We start from the raw sequence: 16,005 nt of genomic DNA, 5'->3' as shown, positions 1-16,005 counted from the left end.
TGGGCCACACAGGTCAGGCCCCCAGCTCTTTTTATGTTTTTTGTTTTTAAATTTGTTGTCCTTTTGGTTGTGTGAGGCGGAACAGTGTGTCTACCTACGCCTCCATCTTGGCCGGCAGTCTGATCTCTGTATGTTTTTTGATATAGAAGTTTCTCTAATCTTTAGTGTATTATTTTACATTAGCTTTTAGTCCCCTTATACACCTCTACCCCAGTTCTTCTTAAAAGGATCTATGTGGGAGGTTTTCTCTTTAGAACTGTTTTATTCCAGAGAGGATTCCATCAGCTTCGAGCCCAGGGTAAAAATGCAATATAGGGGAGGGCTAGGGATTCAGCCTCCCCTTCCCAGATTTTCATTGTTTTCAGCCTCATACCTCATGGCTACCCTGTGCTTTACTTAATTTCCCTGAACCCGGGGCTCTTCCCATTTCGCCCAAGAATAACCCTCCAGTGTGGGAGATGTTAAATGCCTGGGCGCTGGTGTGTGGAGCGGGCCTCCCTACCATTGTCCGCTTTCACTTCCCCGTTTCACACCCCATTGCATCTAAGGGCCCAGCGAGGCCTGGGACGTGGGCTCTATGCTGAGAAGTATCCCGTTTAGCCTGCATCTGGTGGCTTCTTACATCTTCTTTCAGCAGCCTTCCATCTTCTAAATGTCTTCAGTTTTCTTGGTTGCTGATGATTCTCTCTTGGTTTGTGTGGATTCATACCGTCTGTATCCCTTTACTTCCTTTACTAGGGCCTGAGAAGGCAGAGGAGACACTGTTTGCAGTGGCTGCCATCTTTAACTGGCCTTGGACTAGTTTGGAAGATGAAGGATTTGGTCCAGTGGGCATGGGCAGAAAGGAGAAACATGAGACTCTGCAGAGGAGGAGTTTAGGCTTTCAGGTATCTTTATCTGGGTGGCACACACTCTGGGCGTCAAAGACAGGTAGACAGCACTGCTGGCAAACTACTTGTGGCGATCGTCTTCACCCAAGCTCCACAGTTTAGCCTTGTACAGACTGATGTCAGTGTAGACCTTGAAGTGGTTCAGCCTGCGGTCATCACGTTCTGGGTTGACCTAGACAGGAGAACATAAGTCAGAAAGCAGCCAGTGGGGAAGAGGGAAGACCTGGGTTAGAAGTGAATGGACCTGGACTTGACTCAGGCCCCACTCTGCTGATGCACAATCCTTGGCTCTTTTCCTGGCTAAACCCAGTTTGCGAAATGAAGATGATAGCATTGACATCACAGAAGCTGCAGGACGGGATGAGACTATCCTGGGCAAAGCTTCTGCCCTTCCCTTTCCACTGCCTAAGTGCAAGGCCTCTGGACTCATTCCCCACTGGCACGTGAGCTCTGGGAGGGCAGGTGCTGTCTGTTTTAGTCCCTGCTTATTCTTGCACCTAGAACAGTAGTAGGCAGCAGGCACTAGGAACTCAGTACCTATTTGCAAATAAATGAATGAATGAATGTTGAAGTGATACAGAGCACTGAGTAAGAGTGAGAATTCTGACACATAAATCTTACAGAAGCTCCACTGTGCTACCAACCTAAGGGACACAGTTCAGCTCATGTGGAGACAAGAGGCTGAGCGGTATTCGTTGAGCGTGGCTTCCCTAGTGTGCCATTAGTGGGGTCACACAGGCTGAGGTCCTGCCAGGGGGCAGGGAGCCCTAAGTGAATTTGGGGCTGATGGAACCTTTTCTGCTTTCAAACACAAGTTGTTTGCACTACAACTGGATGTAAGGGTATTGGGGTATACTTTCTTACTGTGCCACCAGTGCCACCTAGCGGCAACATCCCCAGTTTATAATGATGCACACGCTTAGCTCATTTGCAGACCCTTCACGACTCCACAGTGGAGAAGTGATGTGACGGCCCATGTAGTCAGTTATCTGCAAGGCCTGGGGGGAAGGGGGAGCTGGGCAGGGCAGTCACACTAGTCCTTCCTGTCACGGCCTGGTAAGGCTAGTGTGAGACGTGCTTGTCACAGATGCAGCCTTTGCACATGCACACTTTGTACCCATGAAAGTCAGGCCTTTATTGTTAAGAGAATGAAGAACAATGAGCTAAATGACTGTGCTTTGTAATAGTTTTATAAGTTGCCAAATGATCTAACTTGGGTGATTTTTAAATAACCTTCGCATTCTTTCCTTCACAACCCTCTGATCAACCACTCTAAGTGACCCCCCCCCCCCCCCCCCCCCCCCCCCCCCGCTCCTGCACACACGCGGCCCTATTTCCCTTTGAGTGTTTGTCTCTTCCCCAGCCATCTACCAGGCCTTGCTGTCCTCAACTCAGACCCCTGGGAATGTTGTGGGGCTCCCACTGGAACCCTCGCCCTGTCTCCCGCAGCCTCCTCTCTCCAAGGCCATGCCCTGGGTCTGAAGAGGGGCTGTTGCAAATGCACAACTATTAGCTCTCCCCTCACTGGTAGGAGTGACTTACGAAACTTATTCAGTGTCCATGCAGTCAGTCACCCAGTGGCAGAGCCAATGTCCCAGACTGAGTTGTAGAAGTGGAGGGAAGGCCAGGCGACCACAACAGAAATAGGAGAAGGACAGGGTGTGGGGGGTGGTGGGAAGGGTGTGCACTGCATAATTACTCGGCAGACAGATGACCAGGTACAAATCAAGGGGCCAGGGGAAGCACCTGATGGCCCTCGGTGGGGTCGTGTGCCCTCCTTTCTATTCTTCATTGACAGCATAGTAGCCCACATTTATTGAGCACTTACTATGTGCTAGGTACTACCCTAGCAAATTGTATATATTTCTGGTTAATCTGCATAATAAACTTTCAAGTATTGATGTTTTTATCCCCATTTAACTGTATATAAATGGAGATTCAGAGTGTCAGTTCACACAGTTAGAAAGTGGTGGAGCTGGGATTTGATCCCAGGCTGTCTGGCTCCAGAGCTACCATGTTATACTGAAACACTAAATTGAGTTGTAACAGCAGGAGGCACATGGTACTGTAGAAGCACAGGGCGCTGTGCCCAGCTCTGCCTGCTAGGGAGTGGGAGGTAGAAGTCCCTTAATTGGACTTTCTGGAAGAGGTGATTCCTGAGCTGTCTTGAAGGATGAGTAGGACTTCCCCAAGGAGTACTGGTCGGGGGTCCAGAGCAGTACACATGGAGACACAGGGTGCGTAAGAGCCTGGCGCCTGTGAGACCACGAAGGAAGTTCTGGCCCAGCTGTGGAACAGTGCCTGCAACATCGAATCACCTGCACAACATACAGATGCACTAAAAGCCGGGGGTTTAAAAACACACAACATTTAGGGGGACGTACAGGACAAAAGCTCGTTGTTTTGTAACTCGGGATGTTATAAAACATCCTGAGCAAGGCACAAAACCCAGAAACCATAATGGAGAAAACTGGCACGCTGCCTACTTAAAAATTAAAACCTGCTATGTGATGAAAGACGAGTGGCAGAAAGTTCTTTGAGATGTCTCTCTAAAAGTCTACATTTTTCCTCAGTAACAGAAGCCCTATATCATATGGGGGTGATTATGTGCTAAGGCTCCTTGTAGGTAGTGGGGATCTTCCAATCAAATGAGGTGAGGACTGTTCCTATCATTCCCACTTTACAGGAAAAGGGAAAGCTTAGAGATGTCTTAACATGTCTTAACATCTTGACATGGCCAAGACCAGCCTACGAATTACCAGGAAAGTAAATCCCGGCAGTCTGTCATCAGCAGCCTTTGTTTTAATCAACACCTACATGGTACTTACTGTGTGGCAGGCTCTGTTCTTCCACCTTAGAATTCCTACCTCATTTATTCCTCCTAACCTTATGAGGCATTTGCTGTAATACCTCCAGTTTACACTGAGAAAACTGAGTGATAAAATAGCTCGGTCACTTCTTCAATGTCACATGGTCAGTAAGAGGTAATCAGAGTTCAAAACCAGGCATCTGGTCCATACTCTGCTATCTCGGCCCCCACCTCTGTTGCCTCTGTGCTTCCTAAGTAAAGGAGACACACTTACCAAGGGCTCTGAGAACCATCCAATTTCTTGGCTTTCAGTCTGTGTCTCCGAGTATTTCTTCCTGGGTCCTTGGGAAGCATGGTGAATAAGATTCAGAAACTTGTCTGGAGGATGGGGCGTGAGTTATAGAGAGTCAGTCTTGGGGAACGACCCATAGCCCTGTGCCCTTTTTAGTCTGTACACTTTCTTCCTTGAAAGAGGCAGAGCACCTGGGCTCAGAGGCTTGCTTAGGCCTTGTGCCTCGCGCCAAGGGTATCTGGTTCCTCCACTCATTTTTCAACAAATACATGTTCAGCACAAACTGTGCCAGGCATTGTTCTGGGCTCTGGAGGTAGAGTAGCGTGAGACTGACATGGTCCCTGCTCTCCTGGAGCTCCTAGTCTAGGAGGAGGGACAGGGGACACAGTGTACAAGTGTACACGCAAACCCAGACAGCACGGTGGCACACAGCGATGCGAACTGGGAAGAAGGGAGTAGTCATGGGGCACACAGAGGTCAGCTGGCCACGTCCGACAGGATTGTGAGAGGAGGGCTCTCTGGATGCCATGCAGGAGCTGGCCCTGAGGAGGAGGCAGAGGAAAAGCACGCCGCTGCCAGCGGCGAGAGTGAAGGCCTGAGGCTTGAGTGAGTTTGGACCATGCATCTGTGGCCCAACGAGTGAGGAGGAGGGCTGTGAGAAGGTCAAGTCCTTTTGTACTGAAGTAAGTCTAGCTGCCCGTTCCAGGTATATCGGTGGCTCCACAGCTTAAGGACTTAAAGAATTTTCATTTCTAATTTCTACCTTGTCAAGTCTCAATTTGAGATGCAGTCTGACATCTGGAAGAACCTGGGGTTTATAGTGGGACATTCCTGGATCTTCCATTAGTAGCTTGTCAAGGGGTTTAATTTCTGTGGGCCTCACTTTGCTCATCTGTAAAATGGGCTGAAAATACCCACCTCAGCAAGGTGACTTAGAATGGACTGAGAAGTGTGAATAAAGGGCCTGGCATCTGGCCGAGCACATCCTTAGTATAAGGGAGCTAGTAATGAACTCCTGCCTGGCTTTTAAGACCTCACCTCCTGTTACTTTTCTTATTGCTACAAGTCCCCAACTCCTACCCTTTACTCTAGCCAGGCTGGTGTCTTGACTGCGTATAAGAGCCACTCTTATGAGCCACTTTTTTGATTACACTCTTCCAATTAGTTCATTTACTTGTCTGTCTCCACTCTGCTATGTGATCATTGGTGCTCCCCCCACCTCACACCTCCCACTCCATCCTCCTGTATGTCCTACATCCTTCCTCCATTGTCTTCTACTCTAAGAAAGCAGAGGGGAAGGAGAACAGCTTTCCTGGGGGGATTAGGCTTTCCATCCAATATTCATTCCTCTTTCCTCATTCCCACACGTGGCCGACGTCCACCTGTATTATTGTAGCCCTGCCAAAGCGCTCACAGTTCTAGGGCCATGGTGGTACCTCCCATTTCTGCGTCCTTCCATATAACTTGGAATGTCCTTCCACCACCTCCTTTAAGACGACTTCCCAAAACTCCACTGCCTGACTTAGGCACGTGTTTTCTATGCTGTTGCCACTCCGGTCTCTAATTTATTTGTCTGTCGTCTTCACTATGGTATGAGATCCCCACCCCTGCCCCATCGCAGAGTACTACCACATAGTGACTACCACTAAGTAATAATGAAAATAATCGGATTAACCTACATTTTCAATCACCATGTACCAGATACTGTTCTAGGCACAGGAAATATTTTGTTAAATCATCACAAGAATCCTAAGAGATAAGCTCAGGGAGATATAAAAGTCTTGCCAAAGTCACACAGTTAATGAGTGGCAGAACCAGGACTGGAACTACGTATGATTCCCAAATTTGTGCTTATCACAGCTAATGTTTGATGAATGAATGAATGCAATGTTAAGGTCATTAGAAACATTTCTGGTGGCTTGAAAGTTAATAAACGGGGAGTATGGTGGAATATATCAGCCTCTTGTAAGTCCAGTTTGCAGATGATCAAAGCAGAGAGCTGTGTTTTGCCCCAAGGTGAGACCACCCTGTGGGCTGTGCAGCCATCTGCCCCTCTCTGTTCTATCTCAGTGGTGTCTCAAGCCCCAGGACTTACCATCTGCAGGTTCCTCCATATTATCATGCCAAGACATGGGCTTTCTGGTGATCGTGTGAACTAGAGCAAAAATAGTACCATAAATTCATGTTAACACACCAATTCCTTACCCTCTCTAAGACCCACCTTAGGCCAGTCACCCATTTAGTATTTTCTCAGTGTCTGTCACATGTCAGGTATTGTGCTGGGTACTAGGGAATAAGGCCCTCAAGGACCTCACAGTCTAGAGTGTCACTGTCCAGTTTGGTGGCCAACAGCCACATGTGGCTACTTGAACTTGAATACTTAAATACAATTAAAAATGAATTCCTGAGTCACACTAGGAGCATGTCAAGTGCCCAAGAGCACATTTTGGGCAGCACACATATAGCACATTTTCCTCACTGCAGAATGTTTTCTTGGACAGCCCTGGCGTTCAGGGATGCATACATACCGGTCAGCCAAACAAGGTTAGACAGACAGTGACCTATGCCCAGGAAGCCACATGTAACAGAGGTGCAGAGCCCACAGACACCCACTGAGCTTGTAATTACGGGTGCCCTGGAGACAGGGCTGTAAACGGAGAAGGTCCCCACACTCCCTGAGCTTCCATTCTGTTTGTGGTGACCGACAACATACAGCTGCATAATTCCAGGCACATACAAGTGAGATGCAGAACAATAAAGCAGGTCCCGAGGGCAGAGAGTTGATGGTGGGGTGGGAGGGGGAGACGCATGAGAGCAGAGTCCTGCATCAAGTGAGGGCTTGTGCTGGGTGAGGGTATGGAAGGAACCTGAGAGTGACCTGTGAGGAACCTGTGAGTCTGGGAAACATGTAAAAGGCCAGAGTAATTCAGGAGGAGTGAGCGAGGTAGAGAGTGGTAGGACATGCGCAGAGGCCTGAAGGAACCAGTGGTCTCCAAAGTGATTTTATCTAAAACTCCTAATAAAAAACTTCTGAGCATGTACCCCTAATATATGTATATTTATATAGTCTGTTTATATGATTATCAGCATATTAACAAAGCCTTTCTTTTTCTACATAAAAGTAAACTGAAAGACAACTTCTAACATTTTCTCACTGTCCTGCAAGGGATCACATCAATCACGTTTTCAAGGGCCCGACTTGGGAGAGCATCGCTTCTCCTAGAAGGCCTGAAGGCTGCTGAGGGATTATTTAAACTGCGGGGATGGACCAAACTTAAACAAAACTGTACAATAATTTTTGTCCTGCAATTAGTGATTGGAGACCCCAGTAGAAAACCAGGTGAACTTGTAAAAATGTGAAGACATTAGACTTTCTGTGCTCACGTGCGCACACAGAAACACACTGGGGAGCTGTGAGGAGGTGGCTACGCCACTTAGCTTGCCTGTGGTAGTCATTTCACTGTGTATGTTTAAATGCCATGTAATACACCTTAAACATAGATAACTTTATGTTAAAAATGACATTCCATTTTTCTCTAGGGGCTGCAGTGAACTAGAATTAATTAGGTCTAGAAGTTGGGGGAACAAGTTCTAGGAACAAGGTTTAGGAGGAGGTTGGCAATGACAGGATGTGTTAGGAAACCCATTTATTTAGATGGCAGGAGAGAAGGGAGCATGTGGCTGGTGCAGAGTCCGCACTGAAACATTTCTCGAAGGAAGAGTGTGTGGGTGGCGAGGGGAGTGAGGGCGAAGCCGAGTGGGCAGCAGAGCCAGACCCGCGGGGGGGCCGGAGATCCACTCAGAAGCTGTGAGGATTTTGCGGAGGGGTGGCAAAATCAAACCTGCTTTTTAGAGCAGCTCTAGCCTCCAGTGTACGGGTTGGGGGTGGGTGGGACTGGGAGGAAAAGAGTAGTTAAGAGCCCACCAGGTCAGTCCAGGCAGAAGTGAGCACGGAGAGAGCCGCAGCCTCAGGCACCATTTAGAGGGCAGAACGAAGTGAGGAGATTCGGGGACGCCGCCACAGGCATGACGGTGTGTTTCGCCGAGGTAGGAACGTGGGAAGGGGCAGGTGAGAGAAATGTTAACCTGAGGACTGACTTAGATGTGTGGAGTGAGGGAGACAGTGATTGAGGATGACTCCTAGGCTTCTAACATGGGAGAGCAAATGGCTGTGGTGGCTTTTGCAAAGACAGGATATGCTGGAGTCGCAGCAGGTGGGCAGGGGAAGTGGGATGTGTCTAGTTTTGGAACTGGCGAGTTTGAGGCAGCCATGGAGTGTCCAAGGGAAGGGGGACCTGGGGGGTGTTTGGGCATACGGGTTTGGGGCTCCATTTACGCCTCAACGGCATGCAGAGGGAGTTGATGTTAGGGTACCAGAGGAAACCACCCAAGGGATGTGCAAAGTGAGGAGTGGAAGGTAAGGCCATTTTATCAGGGGGACACTATGGGCCCTGAGTCTAGTACCCCTGAACTTTCCAAAGGGCTAAGACACGTTAGAAGCCTGAAAAATAACCCCAAACTGTTTTTCATTAAAGACAAACCAAAACCACAGGCAAAACAAAATACATAAAAACCCACCCAATATAATTATTTCAAAAGCAAAATTATAAAAAGACTTTTCAACTTCCTTACAACAAAAACATTTTACCGCGGCCATTCAAATATCTCTAGTATATTTGATGTGATGTGGGGTGGGACGCAACCCGTCCCTGCCTTCGCTAAACCTCGTGAAGTCCAGGCGTGTGGGTGAGGTCAGGGAAGGTCTCTCCGGCTGTGCTCCGCCCCAACGCCGCCTCCCCCCGCCCCCCCCCCCACCCGCACCTCCGACGGCCCCTCCTCCCCGCAGCGCCCCTCACCCTTGCGCAGGGGATTCACGTGATACTGCGTGTAGAGTTTCTGGGTTCGTAGCTCTTTGAGGTACAATTCCCGCAAGATCTGGTTCTGATGCACTTCATCTGGCACCACCTTTTCCTTTTGGTGTCCAGCCATGGCCTTGGCCGGGCTGAGCCTAACCCAGCTTCCTCTCACCGCCTTTGCGACTCAGGCGGATGGCGGCGCCACCAGCGGTCTGCAGGCTGAGACGCCCCAGGCTGTCTCCAGGCAACAGCGTCCTAGGTTACCCTCCTCCCTCAGCTATCGCTCAGGCCGGCCCCGCCTAGAATCTTACCCAAGCTCCGCCCCCTTGGAGCGCAGGGCTCACCTTCCGCCGCTTCTCTGGACGTAACTTGGTTACTAGGACCGCCCCTGGATACAGCCGGAAAAGAACTCGCTGCGCGGTGGCCGACCGTGGCGGTAATGGGCTTCTGATTGGACTTCATCTGGGCGGGTCACTTACTACAAAAGATTTTGGAAGGGGTCGGAAACCTCTCGTACTTTGGGCAGCCGCCGCCGGCCGCCAACGGAGTGGCTGCAAGCCGCCCGGACTCCCGCGGCCGCCCCCGTCGGGCCTGGACCAGGCTGGGCCTCACCATGGCCGCGGCCCGGCACAGCACGCTGGACTTCTGGCTCCGTGCCCGAGCGGACTGCGAGACCATTTTGAAAAGCCTCGGGTCTGTTTTCCAGGAGCAGGGGATGACGGAGTCGCTGCACACCTGGCAGGACCACGGCCATTTAGCGACCTACCTCAGCAAAAACGGCAGCTTTGCCAACTTGAGAATTTACCCACATGGCTTGGTGTCACTGGACGTTCAGAGTTACGACGTCGCTGCGCAAGCCAAAGAAGTTGACAGTCTTTTGAACAAAGTAGAAGAAAGAATGAAAGAACTGAGTCAGGACAGTCCTGGGCGGGTGAAGCGACTGCCACCCATAGTTCGAGGAGGGGCCATCGACAGATACTGGCCCACCGCTGATGGCCGCCTGGTTGAGTATGACATAGATGAAGTGGTATGTGATGAAGAGTCACCTTACCAGAATATTAAAATTCTGCACTCGAAGCAGTATGGAAATATGCTCATCCTGAATGGGGATGTTAATCTGGCGGAGAGTGATTGGGCCTATACCCGGGCTATCATGGGTAGTGGCAAAGAGGATTACACTGGCAAAGACGTACTGATCCTGGGAGGCGGAGACGGGGGCATATTATGTGAAATAGTGAAACTGAAGCCAAAGATGGCCACGATGGTAGAGATTGACCACATGGTGATTGATGGATGTAAGAAATACATGCGAAAAACGTGTGGCGACGTCTTGGACAGTCTTACAGGGGACTGCTATCAGGTTCTCATAGAAGACTGTGTTCCGGTGCTGAAGAGGTACGCCGCAGAAGGCAGGCAGTTTGATTATGTGATTAATGATTTGACAGCCGTTCCCATCTCCACATCTCTGGAAGAAGATTCCACATGGGAGTTTCTCAGACTGATTCTTGACCTCTCGATGAGAGTACTGAAGCAGGACGGGAAATATTTTACACAGGGGAACTGTGTCAATTTGACGGAAGCCCTTTCACTCTATGAACAGCAGCTCCGGTGCCTCTATTGCCCTGTGGAATTCTCGAAGGAAGTCGTCTGCGTCCCTTCATACATGGAGTTGTGGGTATTTTACACTGTTTGGAAGAAAGCTCAACCTTGAAGATCAACATGCCCTCGTCCTGTGTGCTGCAAATAGTCTTCCTGACCTTCATGACATCGAATTGAGTCAGGCAATTGATGGTGAATTTCTTCAAGTTTTATTTTTTTAATCATTACTTTTAATTTTAAAAAGCAAGTGGAAAATGTATATTTTGATGAGTTAGGGTGCTTTTTTTTTTTTTTTTGAAAGACAGCCGGGAGAAGGCTGTTAAATGCACACTGAACCCCTGTATAGTGATTTTGTTACTTTTTAAAAATGTGTGGGCTTGTTTTTTATTTTGTTAGACTTTGAATTTGATTGTTTGGGGGAGTGAACATGTTTTGTTCTGGAGGGAAATTCTCTATGATGTTTCTTCCCCCCAAAAGTTAACTTAGACATTAGCAATGCTTTGATTAAAATTACAAATGAGAAAAAAGTATGAAAGAAACCTCTCTCGCTTTACCCAGAATCAGACCTCCTATGTCTGTCTCACGAAACATCAGGGGTCTCATAGCTGAGAAGACATTCTGGCCCAGATCATCCATGTGATAATATAGACAAACAACCCTTTCCTAATTTAAGTAACTGGGGGGCTTTATAGTTTCATTATTTTATTTTAATTATGATAAAATACACAAAGTTTTGCCTTCTGAACCATTCTGAAGTACACAGTTCAGTAGTGTTAAGTGTATTCGAGACCAATCTCCAGAACTTTTTCATACCCATTAAACAATAATTCCCCATTTCCCTCACCGCCAGCTCCTGGCGTCCGTTATTTTACTTTCTCTGTTATGAATTTGACTACTCTAGATACCTTATACAATATACCAGTCTTTTGGGACTATAAGACACACTACCCCCCGCCAAATTTGGGAGGAAAATGGGGGTGCATCTTATAGTCCGAATGTAGCTTACCTGGCTCTGGCTCGCTTGGGGTGGGGGGCAGCAGTGGAATGGGGTCGCTACTGCAGGAAGTCTTATGGTCCAGTGTGTCTTATAGTCCAAAAAATACGGTAGTTAATTTTAAAAGAACCAAAAATAGGCCTAGCATAAAGAAAGGAACCACCCCTGATTTTAAAAGTAAGGACCTAAACACTGACTCCAAAGCCTGTGTTCTTCCCCGCTATGACCTTCTTTGACGCACTCATTCATTCGTGACAGTGTGTTCCAGGATGTGGGTCTCGGGTCTCGGGGACATAGTGTTCAACATGTCAGCCATGTGAACATATATGCAGTTTCCTGAGCCCAGCAAGCGACTTCGTGACTCCTTACTTTAGCTCCTGCTCTTTGGCCTGGAAGGCTCTTCCCGGCATTGTCTATCTGGCCAACACCTCCCCAGTGTCTATAATGAGCTCACATGCACTCATCTTTCAAAAACTTTATTGGACTCTGTTGTCAGTTTTTCTTTGTGCCATGCTCTACTCCAAATCTACAGTTATTAGAATGCTTTACTAATTTGTTTATATCTAAGTTACTTGAGAACAAGAACTGTATCTGGTCCATCTCTGTGTTGTTAGGACCTGGCACAATACAGATATAGATGTTTGGTAAATGTTTGCTGGCTGACTGGGTGTCCAACCTACTGGCACCGTGATTTTTCTTCTGTTTAAACGTCATTACAGATTTCATCGAGCGCTGACTGAGCTTGAGATGCGCCTTTGTTAACTTGTCATTGTGAGCCATGCCTGGGTCCCTTTTACTAGTGAGGCTCAAATAGCGTCTTGAAGTTGTCACTACCTTCCTAAGACTGAGGGTAAAATGAGCCATCATTCTGCTAAGGAGCCACACTGTTAAGCTCTGGGACAACTAGCAAGACTGTTTGCCCCAGGCAAACTGACATTTTTTCTGCCTGGGCTCGGGGGTGCAGCCCGTCCTCCACACAGGGCTAGGGCTCAGAATGAAGAGGGGTTGGAATTGCTGTGGCTTCATCTCTCCACCTCAGCTCCACATTCGTATGTTTTCCTGATATGAGCTCTAAACATACTTGTGTAACAGCCCAGCCCAGGGCAGGCCATCCCAGTGATTCTGGAGCGAGCTTCTGTTTATTTTGGGTCATTCCAGGCCATCAGTGCGCTTCTAAACTCTGAGACGATGTATTGAGAAATACTGAAGGGCTGAAAAACATAAACGTCCTGGTCCTTTATCTCATCTAGTGTCTGAGATTACAGATTTTTCTTGAAGTTTCTGCCTTACCTGTCATTTAGGATCAGATGCCGAGACCCAGATCACAGGGAAATCAACTAGAAAATAAAATATCCTTCACTATCACGACAAACTGAATTATGTAGGAATTAACCTGACAAGGAATGCATGAAACTTTTATGAAGAAAAAAATTGATACAATTTCATAACAAAATATCTTAATAAATGAAATAAACATTGTGTGCTGGTGAGATAAGTATGTGACAGAATCACAAACTAGATGTACCACAGCCATAGGGACAGACCTTTACAAACAATGTTGCCTGAATAAACTAGAAAAGGCTATGGTTTCTAATGTAATACTATTAACTAAAACCAGAAACAGACCAATCTATATGGTACAAGACCCGTTCTACATGGTACAGATTTAATGTCTGTTTGGGTGAGGAGGTTAGGGAGGCACAATGCAGGGTGAGGATATAAAACAAGACTTTTACTTGTAGCCACAGTAGAGGAACTAGGACTGAGCTCAACTTCCTGCTACAAACAGCTGGACAAAATACATGAAACAACTATTTTCAGACATTGGGTAATAAAATGTAATCTCCACAATTGCCCTTAATTTCTGCCTGGAGACACTTTCTGAGATAAGCAGGAAAGGGGAACCTAAGCTGAGCCTGGCAATATTGCCTTGTTGGGAGAACAGATTGAGGTTCATGGAGTGTGAGGCAGCTGAAAATTTGTAGGGCAGTAAACTGGGGAAGAGGAAGAGAAGGGGGAGGGAGTGAAGGGTAGATGGAGAAGGGAAATTTATAGCTTTATATACTGGTATTAGAAAAGAATCAAAGTCCAATATTGGTGGATGAGGCTTCTACCTTAGGAATCTTGGAAAAAAGAAGAGCAAAATTTAATAAAAAGAAGTAGAAGAAAAGAAATAATAAAGATAAGAGTAAAAATCAACTACAGGGAAAACAGGCAAGCAATAGATAAAACCAAGAAAGTAAAACACTGATTTTTTGAGCCCTGCCTGGTGTGGCTCTGGATTGAGTGCCAGCCTGTGAACTAAGGGATTGTTGGTTGGATTCCCAGTCAGGGCACATGCCTGGGTTGCAGGCCAGGCCCCACTAGGCATGCGAGAGGCAACCACACATTGATGTTTCTCTCCCTCTCTTCCTCCCTCCCCTTCTCTAAAAATAAATCAATAAAATCTTTTTTAAAAAACCCAAAACTGGTTTTTTGAAGATATTGACAACATGGATAAACTTACAGCTAGGCTAAGGAAAAAAAGACAAAAAGGACCATTTTAATGAATAAAAATTGGGACATCACTACACATCATACAGACATTAAATGAACAATAAGGATATATTACAAAGAATTTTGTTGATAAGATTGACAATTTAGCCAAATGAGTAACTTTTGTAAAAATATAAATTTCCAGAACTGAAAAAAAGTGGAAAAATTTGCAATGTTTTATATCTATTCAAAAATACATTTTTTAGTTGAGAAACTTCCCACAATATAAAATCTCTAGGCCCTGACAGCTCTTCGGTTAATCTGTCAAACACAGAATGAAGGAACTGTTTCAGCAAACAAGTGGAGGGAACATTTCCCAACTTGTTTTATGAAGTCAGGATGGTATTGATACTAAAACCAGAAAAATCATTACAAAAAGGACAACTAAAATAAACGTTTCTCATGATCATATGTGAAAAATTCCTTAACTATGTATTAGAAAAGAATACCCAGCAGTATATTAGAAACACTACATCGTGACCCAATGAGGTTTGACAAACATGCCAGGTTGGTTTCTGCTTAGAAATGCCCAGTCACCATATTAATGCATAAAGGAGGCAAGCCATGTGACCTCTCTCTACACTTGGCCCGTGGGGGGGGAGGGAAAGGGGAGAACTGCTGGGATGTTTATGGGAGATCCTCGCACCTTCCTCCAGACACTGCGACTTGTCCCAACTCACAGTCACAAGTCAGGGATTCTTGAGAAGCACTTAAACAAAAAAAGCAACAAAACCCCACAACCTTTTTATTGTGAAACATCACACATACAACAGAAAAGTGCTTTCTTCCAAAATGTAGTTCGCAGGGATTTACCACAAAGTACGCACATTTCACCATCACACAAGCCCAGAAATAGAACATCAACCGCCCTCAGGAAGCCTCTCTCGTGCCCCTTCTCAAGCACTGCCTTCTCCTTTTGCCTCAAATGTAACCACTGTCTCTAATTCCATAGATTATACTTTACATGTTTTGCACTTTGTACGAGAGGATTCATATAGTGTGCATGCTTTTGTGTTTGGCTTCTTTTCACCTACATTGTGTTTGTGAAATTTACCTGCACTGCTGCACAGAGCTGTGGTTTCATCATGTTCGTTACTGTATAGTATTCCCTTTTCTGACTAAACCACGATTTATTTATGGATGCTACTACGGACGACCTGGGTGGTTTCAGTAAGGACTATTACCAATAACGCTGCATGAACATTTTTGTAGATAGCTCTTACTGCACATGCACAAACATTTTGGTGGCTGTATCCTCAGAAGTGGAATAGCAATTCCACTTCTAAGTGGAATAATCTACTTTTATCCTAGTAGACGAAAATCTACATTTTACCCTGGGCATAGTGGAAATCCTATAGTTCGCTTTCAGTAGATGACCAACTGTTTCGCAGAATGGTAGAGCTGATACACTACTCTACTACTACTAGGGTTCTTGTTGCTCCACATCCTTGCCAACACATGATGCTGTCTTTTTAATCACAGCCGTCTGATGGGTATGAAGTAACAATTCATGGTTTTAACTTGCGTTTTCCTATTGACTAGTGTGGCTGACCAAGTTTTGTGGGTTTTTGGGGGTTTTTTTGCATGTTGTATTGGTTATTGGGTAGCCTCTTTTGTGAAGTGCCTCTTTCAAATATTTTCTTATTTTTTTCTTCGATTGATAGTATTTTGTTAATCAATTTGTTGGAGTTCTTTATATTAGTATATTGTTGATATAGGCCCTTTCAGAGCTGTATGTGCTGCAAATGTATCTCCCTATTGTATGACTTGCCTTCTTAGTCTCCTAATGGTGCATTTTGATAACTCAAAGGTACTTAATAGTGTCTCCTTTACATTTAATTGTGGCCGAATGCATCAGTCTTTTCTTTTATGGTTAGTGCTTTCTAAATGCCACTTAAGACGTTTTTCCTAATTTGATATGGGAAGATATTTTCTTATAATACTTTCTAGATCTTTGCTGTTTAATAAGAAATATAAAGAAAGCTACACATGTAATTAAAAATTTTCTGATATCTAAGTAAAAGAGCAAA

At 46.1% G+C, this 16,005-nt stretch overlaps 2 protein-coding genes across 3 annotated transcripts; one reads left to right on the top strand and one right to left on the bottom strand.

Annotated features, from left to right (window-relative positions):
- Window positions 1–232: 232 nt before the first annotated feature.
- Window positions 233–9,123, bottom strand: CFAP144 (cilia and flagella associated protein 144). 2 transcript variants are annotated; one of them, XM_045204270.3, is made up of 4 exons: window positions 8,848–9,123; window positions 6,087–6,146; window positions 3,974–4,041; window positions 233–1,062 (listed from the first exon to the last, which is right to left on the bottom strand). In XM_045204270.3, the coding sequence occupies exons 1-4, from the start codon at window positions 8,978–8,980 to the stop codon at window positions 952–954; spliced, it is 372 nt and encodes a 123-aa protein (XP_045060205.1). In that variant the 5' UTR covers window positions 8,981–9,123; the 3' UTR covers window positions 233–951. The 2 variants fall into 2 exon arrangements, with proteins under 2 accessions (XP_045060205.1, XP_024427031.2); XM_024571263.4 differs by having other exon boundaries at window positions 237–1,062; window positions 3,974–4,077; window positions 8,848–9,112.
- Window positions 9,124–9,204: 81 nt separating this feature from the next.
- On the top strand, window positions 9,205–10,985 carry LOC112314594 (spermine synthase). The gene has a single exon (XM_045204362.2). It carries the CDS (start codon window positions 9,461–9,463, stop codon window positions 10,556–10,558), a length of 1,098 nt encoding a protein of 365 aa, XP_045060297.2. The 5' UTR covers window positions 9,205–9,460; the 3' UTR covers window positions 10,559–10,985.
- The last annotated feature ends 5,020 nt before the right edge of the window (window positions 10,986–16,005 follow it).

Source organism: Desmodus rotundus, chromosome 3 (assembly GCF_022682495.2).
Source record: "Desmodus rotundus isolate HL8 chromosome 3, HLdesRot8A.1, whole genome shotgun sequence".
Lineage (NCBI taxonomy): Eukaryota > Metazoa > Chordata > Mammalia > Chiroptera > Phyllostomidae > Desmodus > Desmodus rotundus.
The sequence above is the reverse complement of the archived record's forward strand: the minus strand, read 5'-3'. Positions and strand labels throughout refer to the sequence as shown.